Source organism: Cinclus cinclus, chromosome 26 (genome assembly GCF_963662255.1).
Source record: "Cinclus cinclus chromosome 26, bCinCin1.1, whole genome shotgun sequence".
Lineage (NCBI taxonomy): Eukaryota > Metazoa > Chordata > Aves > Passeriformes > Cinclidae > Cinclus > Cinclus cinclus.
Window position 1 is genome coordinate 1,452,701 of NC_085071.1, and position 8,371 is coordinate 1,461,071.

Genomic DNA, 8,371 nt, shown 5'->3' on the forward strand with positions numbered 1-8,371 from the left:
ATGAATGGATGGATGGATGATGGATGGATGACGGATGGATGGATGATGGATGATGGATGATGGATGGATGATGGATGATGGATGGATGATGGATGGATGATGGATGATGGATGATGGATGGATGATGGATGGATGGATGGATGAATGGATGGATGGATGATGGATGGATGGATGGATGGATGGATGATGGATGGATGGATGATGGATGGATGATGGATGGATGGATGGATGGATGGATGGATGGATGGATGATGGATGGATTTTCCCAATTTCCTTGTGCTGAACCCAGCCTTGGCTCTGGCGTGTGTTGGGTTATTCCCTGCTGGGTTATTCCCTGCTGGGTTATTCCCTGGGAAAGTTCTGCAGGAAGGAGTTTGCACCCTGTGCCGGGGCTGAGCTGACCAGACCAGCCTCCAACCTTCCCACAGAAATATTTGGGAATATTGCTCCCTTGGAAACATGGAACCACTGCACTGCCCCTTGCTTGGGTTCCTATCAGCAGGACTCACACAAAATCCCATTTTTTGCTCACTGCTGATGCCCTTCCCTTTGGAGCTGGGTGATTAAGGTCCCTTCCAACCCAGACATTCCGTGATTCTGTTGGGTGAACCAAATCTCTGACTGCTGATGTCAAACAGCTCTGGGGGATCCCAGCGGTGTCTCCTTCCTTGGAAAAACGTGAAGCTAGCTTTTATAACTTCATCAGGCAGTTCCTGTTCTTGGTTTGGTGCTTTCCCTCTTCCTGACTCCTATCCTGGGGACAGGAGAGTTTGGAATGTGCAGGAATCCTTACTCAGCCTCTACCTTCACGTAGAAGGAATTTTCAGCCCAGGAAAAGCCTCTCTGGAAAAGCAGGGATCAGCAATTCCTGGATGCCATGGGTTGTGTTTTTCTCTGTGGGCATGGACGGGGCAGGGAGGGGGCCTGGGTTCCTTCTTTTGCTCCTGGGGTTATCTCAGCTTGTGGTTTTACCCGGAAGATGACTCAAAAAAGGAAAACCTTCCTGCACTTGTTTCCAAACAGCTCCTGCAGAACATCCTGGTTGGGCAATGCTTGGGGAGTTGGTTTTTTTAGATGGCACCCCATGAGACAGCTCCAGGTCTCTGCAAGGATCAGAGCTGGATCCTTCTGGAGAAATTCAGTCCGTTGGGAAATATGAGCTATGGGACAGCTTGGCTGCCTCTTCCAGCCACCAGTGTTTTGGAAAAATATACCAGGGGCTGGGAAAATCTGGGAAATGGAGGTCACAGGGGGAGGGAGGGGTGGGGTGGCTCTGTCCAGTTGAGAGACAGGAGATCTGTGTGAATGGCTCCATGGGAATGGATCCATGGGAATGGTTCTATGGGAATGGTTCTGTGGGAATGGTTCCATGGGAATGGTTCTGTGGGAATAGTTCTATGGGAATGGCTCCATGGGAATGGCTCTGTGGGAATAGTTCTATGGGAATGGCTCCATAGGAATGGATCCATGGGAATGGTTCTATGGGAATGGTTCTGTGAGAATGGTTCTGTGGGAATAGTTCTATGGGAATGGCTCCATGGGAATGGCTCTGTGGGAATGGTTCCATAGGAATGGTTCTGTGGGAATGGTTCTGTGGGAATGGCTCCATGGGAATGGATCCATGGGAATGGTTCTATGGGAATGGCTCTGTGGGAATGGTTCTATGGGAATGGTTGCATGGGAATAGTTCTGTGGGAATGGCTCTAGGGGAATGGTTCCATGGCACAGAGGAGTAAGTTGGTGTGTTGGTGAAGTGTCCCACAGCCCACATATCCATGGGATCAGTGTGGGGTGGGATTTGTCCCCTCTGTCCATTGAAGAGTTCTTGGACACTTCAGTGTTTCCCTGGAAATATCCAGAAGAAAGTCAGGAGTGTGTGTGAGGCTGGAATGATGCACAGCTGGGAAAAAGGGAGAGGAAGGGAAAGCATGATTGCCTGTGGAATCCACAGGAGATTCCAGAGGGAGCTGAAGAACTCTGCGGGTACTGCAGAGTTTGGGTTGATCCCCTGAAATAAAAACTTCTCTGAGCTCCACATTGATCTCCAACACAGCCTTGGCCAACAGCAAAACCCAAAGAGAAATTCCTTCCTGAGCTTCTTGGTTCTGCATTCACCCAGAATCCCAAATTCTTTGATAGAAAAGGCAGAGGGAGCAGTGCAGGACTGAGGTATCCCTCCCTGCCCCACAGCTGCTTCCCAGCATTCCCAGGACCCACCAATTCTGTAGTAATCCTTGTCCAGGTCTTTGCAGAAGCCCTTCCCGTTGGCCACCTCCAGGGAATATTCAATCAGTAGCAGGACGCTCATGACCTGGAGAACAAAGCAAAAAACACAATTGAGGGGCCTTGGGCCAAATTCCCAGCAGTGAATTTATTTCCAGGGAACACTGGATGGATGAGTCCCCAAATGAGCCAAACACAAAGGGTTTAAATCCCAGGAAATTCTGAGGCAACAGTTATCAGTTTATTAATATTTTGGATTTAACTGCCAGGAGGAGGATGGAGACATTACAAAGGCAGTGAGCTTTGTTTTAATGTTTTTTATACTGGTTTTATGTTTTGAAATTGTCTTTTGCTCCAGAGTTGAGGGAAATGCAATACCAGTATTCCAAAGCGTAAAAAGAACCAGAAAAAAATTCAAGATCTCCCTGTTAGTGTAGCTGTGCCACTCCACTGACAAAACCATCACTTTCCTCCTTTTATTATTTGAGGAAAACCTCCAAATGTTCTTTTTTCACATTGAACCACAATGATTTTCCCCAAGTTCTCCAACTGGACTACCAAAGCCCAGCCTGCAGGGTTCATTCTGTCCTGAGTTTAATGAGCTGGGGATGGAGGGAGGTGCAGAGCTGTGGGCTCAGTCCTGGCCCAGAAATCCTGCACCCAGCCAAAGATGCCATGCAGTGAAAAGTCCATGTCTGAGCCCTCAGCTGAGCAGAGCAGCCTCCAACCCATGGGAATATTTGGGAATGAAGCTCCATGGGAAACACGTGAACCATTGCCCACATTCAGAAGGGATTTGCCCATGGGTTGGAAGGGATTGGAAAGCTTGTCCCATCCCACCCCACTTCCACTGTCCCAGGCTGCTCCCAGCCCTGTCCAGCCTGGCCTTGGACACTTCCAGGGATCCAGGGGCAGCTGCAGCTGCTCTGTCCATCCCTGGGTGTGCCCCGTCTGTCCCTGGGTGTCCCTGCTTCTGTTCCCATGTGTCCCTGAGTGTCCCTGGCTGTCCCTAGATGTCCCTGTGTCCCTGGGTGTCCCTGTGTCCCTGGGTACCCCTGGCTTTCCCCATGTGTCCCTGGTTTTGTCACTGTGCGTTCCTGGGTGTCCCTGGGTGTGTCCCTGCGTGTCCCTGGGTGTCCCTGGCTGCAGGGAGAGGCAAGGCAGGTCCCAGGCTCTGCTCCGGGCCCAGCAGTGGCACCAGAGCCACGGGCAGGGGCTGAGCCCAGGAGCTGCCCCTGCACAGGAGGCAGAACTTCAGCCCTGAGCAGAGCCCAGAGAGGGGCTGGAGTCTCCTCCCTGGGACATTGCAGGGCCAGCAGGACACACTGCTGTGCCTTGAGCTCTGGGATGGCCCTGCTGGAGCAGGCGGTGGCACCAGTGACCCTGAGGTCCCTGCAGCTGCCCTGCCCCGTGACCCTGACCCCTCTGTCCCTGCAGTGACGCAGAAGCCAGGCCCTATCTGCTGCCCCCATCAGCATCAGCTCGGGCTGAGCTGGAACAGCTTTTGCATCAGAGCTGTGCCAACCTTCCACTGGAACCAGAGCCCCGAGCAGCCCTGTGGCTGAGGAGGAAGTGGCACCGCTGTGGTCTGGGCTCGTGTTTGCCAACTGGGGGTGCTGGGACCAGCACAGACCCAGCTGCTGCACGGGCTGAGCAGAAAATGGTTCTGTATTTTCAGAGGGATCCAGACAGGGTTTGGGCAGGGGGGATGCCCAGCCTGAGCTGCCCTTGTGAAGGAGCTGTGGGAGGGAAGGCTCTGCCTTGCCCCAGCAAGGGGGAAGTGAGGCTGGGAGGTGACAGGAGCTGAGCACAGCCCCCCTCCGCCTCTGTGTTGGTTACAGAAGATCTAGAAATAATTTGAAACCAAATTAATCAACTTTCTGGGCCCCCAGCTGCAGCTTCCAGAAGAGCTGTGGTACTCCCAGAGCAAGCACCCACCAAGCCATGCTGGGCTGAAGAGCGGGCTGGGAGCCCCTGTCCCACCCTGTCCCTCTGAATTTAAAATTCTCTCCAGAGTGTGAATGAGAAGGAAGGCTGTGCCAGGCTTTCCCTGGGCCTGTCTGACAGCTTGTTCAAGAGTCACTCTGCTGTCTTCCCTTTTTTTCCATGAAGTGCATGTATGAACTCTGCAATTTGCTTGCGAGCTGGCAAGAAAAGGAGGAATATCCAGATCTCATTACATGAGGACATGACAAAGTTAACACGAGTTCAGCTTAATGGAACAGCATTTCAGCTCCCAGGGCAGCTCTGAACCCTGTCAAGGATGAAATTGCATCGATCCAAAGTGTCTTTACAGCTGCTGGTGCCCCCTGGGAGGGGAGGGATTGCTTAATGAAGACACATGGAGATCACACCTGACTGCAAGGTGGCTGAGAGGTTTCGTGTTCAAGCTCCCAAACAGGTTTTGCTTCCTTTATTTCTGCTGTTGGTCCAACCCCTCAATTACCAGCATGGGAAATATGGGCAGAAATTGCTTTTTCACTTAAAAGGAGGCCTGAGCAAAATGGATGAGCTGGGCCCTAAATATCAGTTTTGTTCTCAAAGAGGAGTGGGTGAGAGCAAGACAGCAAATCCCAAACTCCCCCATCCCATCCAGCAGATCCAGAGGCTGAAGTTCAGCATGCGGAACCCTCTCTGATGTCTGTCAGAGAAAAACGAGACCCTGGTTTCCTTGCTGGTGTGGAAATGAGCCACACAACCCAGAGTAAGTACAGTCACACAAGATAACAACATGGCAGGAAACCCCAGCCCAGCCTGAGAGATTCAGGGGAATTTTAAGGCAAAAGTTGCTTTAAAATTTTCCATTTTGTGTAGAAAGGAAGAAGCATTGAGCTGTGAGCAGGCAGAGACCTCCAGGCCTTTCCCTTGGCAGGGAGAGCCAGGCCAGCACCAGGACACCTCTGCAGAGCCGCCTCTGGCATGCTGGAATGTGGAGCCTTCCTTATTCCTGCAGGGAATGCACATCCCACGAGAGGAACCCTCTGCAGAGGGGCCGTTTGGAGAGAAGGCAGAGGAGGATGGATGTGGTGCCTGCCCTGCGCTCCTTGCTCAGCTACTCCCACTGCAGATCCACCCCTCAGCTCCAGCAGAAACCAAAAACTTCTCATTTCAGGCAGAAAAATACTCAGTTCCCTATTCCTTTGCAATGCCAAAGCAGGAGAAAGGCAAAGTTTAAAATAGAGGATTTAACTTCCAGGTACTCAATTCCCAGCCCTTCTCCAGCCCTTCCTCCCTCATCTTCTACAGCTGGAACTTTTGGAGCAGTCCCCTCATCTTGTTGCTGCCTGTCTGTGAAAGGAGCCTCACATTTCTTGTGGAAGAAATTCGAATCCCCAGGAAATGAATGGCTGGAGCTGGGCCAGGGCAGGCTCAGGCTGGAGAGCAGGGAAAGGTTCTTCCCTCAGCCAGAGGGTGCTGGGCACTGCCCAGGCTCCCCAGGGAATGGGCACGGCCCCGAGGCTGCCAGAGCTCCAGGAGCGTTTGGACAGCGCTCCAGGGATGGACGGGGGGGATTGCTGGGGGTCTGGGCAGGGACAGCAGTGGGACTTGAGGATCCTTGGAGGGTCCCTTCCAGCTCAAGACATTCTGGGATTCCATGATAGGCTGAAATAATGCAGGACTGAGATAAATTCAGTCACTAAATCAAGGCAGATAAATTGTCTTGAAGGCAGAATCTGAGACACAGAGCCCCCATTCCCTGGGGATAACCCTGCTGCAGCCACAGTGGGGTTAAACTGCTCTTAGAGGTCATGCTGTGCCTTTTTTTCTGAAATATTTGCAGCTTTACCGATCTCCAGGTGATTTATCTTTGTGCATGTGGCCCTGGTGTAAGGCTGCTCCTCTTCTGCTTTCCAGCAGGGGTTTCTGCAAGGAGAGCCTGGAGCCACGGGGAGCAGGGGGCACTGGGGACAGGGGGCTCTGGGTGCTGGGGAGGTGTGACACAAGCAGGGGACACCCAGCACAAAGAGCACCCCACAAAAACACTGCCCTGTCAGAGCCTGTCAAAGCTTCTCCTTTTCCCTCTTGAATTTCCAAGTGGCTCTTGTGGCAGCTGAAGATGAAGTGAGGAGTGAGTTCTCATTTGTTTGAGTTCTCATTTGGTTTCCTTTCACAATATTTCATCTCCTCCTGCTGCCTCCTTGGCTGTGCTGTTCCAGGGGAAGCAGCTCTGTGGGACCCCTGGGTCAGCCCCAGCCTGGTGCGAGCTCAGTGAATCCCACTCTGGGCTCACCTGAGTCATGTGCAGAGGTGAAGACAGGACCTGGGAGGGTTCCAGAGGTGAATTTCTGCTCTGTGAGCTACAGAGCTGCCAAAGAGAGGAGCTGGAGTGCAGCTGAGGCCAGACAAGGTGCACACACTGCTACCCAAGGCTCCTCTGGCTCCAATCAAGGACCAGCAGGAAGGAATTCTGTGCCTGCACAGGAGCAAGTCTCCAGCCCTGATCCTGAATCTTTCTGTCAAACACCCTGGGGCCTGCTCATGGCTGGAGGAGCTGATGAGCAGGACAAACTCCCCAGTTCTGTCTCTGAAAGTCACCTGCAGGTCACCTCCCTGCACCCAGTAGAGCCTTTGTTATCACCTCCATCCTCTCGTCATTCCCCTCCTCCTTCCCTGTCTGTTCCAGAATGCCCAGGATTTATTCCAGCTGTCTCTGAAGAGATCAGCAGTGAGGCAGAGCTGATTTATGGGACGAGAAGACCTTGCCACAGAACCTGGGAGCTCTTTGATGGCACTGCTCTCACCCAGCACGGCTGGGATTCATCCCTGGCACCTGCAGCAGGAATTTATCCTGATCCAAACCCCCAGCACTGATGGAGCAAATCAGCCAAGGTATAAATCCCCATTTCCCTTTCCCTCCCCCTGCCCAGCTGCAGCTGCACTGTCAGAAAGGGAGAGAAGGGGCAGGGGGAAATTGGTTGGTATTGTGTGATGTCTCTTAAAGAAGTTAAGACAAGACCTATCTAAAAATTACCCTGTTTTCCAAGGGCAAAAGGGATGGTACAGCTTCTGCTGCTCCAGGGAAGAGGGGGGACCTTGGAATCTCCTTCCCATGCCACAGCTGCTGATCCATGGGATTTCTGCAGGTCCCAACTCCCCCTCTGCTGTCCAAGGAACCTGAGAGAGCCCCGATACTACCCCGAGGCCACCAAACCCTGACTGTACACACCCAGAGCAGCACAGGGATTATTTTAATAACCCAGTCATGCAAGAAACCACATCCTCAGGATGGCTGAAAGCACCTAAAGCTCCTCAGTGCAGCCAGGAGCGTGGGAGAGAGGCACCTCCAGGATCTCCTGCTCTGCCATCCCTGCCCCAAACAGCTCCTCCAGCTGCCTGGGAGCTGGACATGGCCATGATCCCAATGGAAACCAAAAAAGACACAGAGGAGGCAGCTCTGCCCATCACCCTCTGCTTCTGCAGGTCCCAAACCCCTCCAGTGCCCCACTCCCACATCCCACTGCCAGTGCTGCCTATCCCCACCCAGCAGGTCTGGGATACACTCAGGTACGAGCTCCTGCACCAGGCAGAAAAATGGGAAGCAGAGCGAGTTTTCCTGAACTCCAATTGGCAGAGCCAGGGAAAAAAAAATCATTCAGAACCCCTCCCAGTAGAGCAAATTCCACTTCTCCCTGTCCCCCACCACCTTTTGTTCCTCTCTGTTCACTCATTGGGTTTTTCTCTTGGGAACAGAGAAAATTCCAGGGTCAGGGAACCCGGTGAACCACAACAGTGTACTTCCTGGAGAGGTTCCACCTCTGGTTTCCTGTCTCCCTGTCCTCTTTCCAGGCCCAGGACTCACCATGTGGAAGATCCCCAGGGCCACTGTCACTGTCTTGATGTTGAAGCAGCAGCATTTGGGGGGCTCAGGGGGGGCTTGGGGGGCCATTTTCAGGTCCCTCTGAGCACTCCTGAGTTAATGAGGCCGAATTTGCAGCCGCCCCACGGAAAGCAGAGTGACAGCAGCTCGGCTTCCTTCCTGCTCTCTGAATGTGTGAAGTCATCTACACAGTCACGAGGCCTTTGGGTTTCTCGATCACAAACAAAGCAGAACTGGGGGGCTTTTTGAACACATCCAGCTGGGAAAGCGCAGCCCGGTGCTGCTCAGTGTCCAGCACGGGGATGTCAGGAGAGGAGGAGCGGGAGCAGG

At 52.9% G+C, this 8,371-nt stretch overlaps 1 protein-coding gene across 2 annotated transcripts in view; it reads right to left on the reverse strand.

Moving 5' to 3' along the window:
* The window catches only part of LAPTM5 (lysosomal protein transmembrane 5), a 21,626-nt gene extending 13,467 nt beyond the window's left edge, over window positions 1-8,159 (reverse strand). For both annotated transcript variants that reach the window (XM_062509111.1, XM_062509110.1), the window contains exons 1-2: window positions 8,024-8,159; window positions 2,218-2,311 (exon numbers count right to left, since the gene is read on the reverse strand). In XM_062509111.1, the coding sequence (XP_062365095.1) occupies window positions 2,218-2,311; window positions 8,024-8,110 (181 nt within the window). In that variant the 5' untranslated portion in view covers window positions 8,111-8,159. The remainder of the gene's footprint in view (window positions 1-2,217; window positions 2,312-8,023) is intronic.
* Window positions 8,160-8,371: the final 212 nt, after the last annotated feature.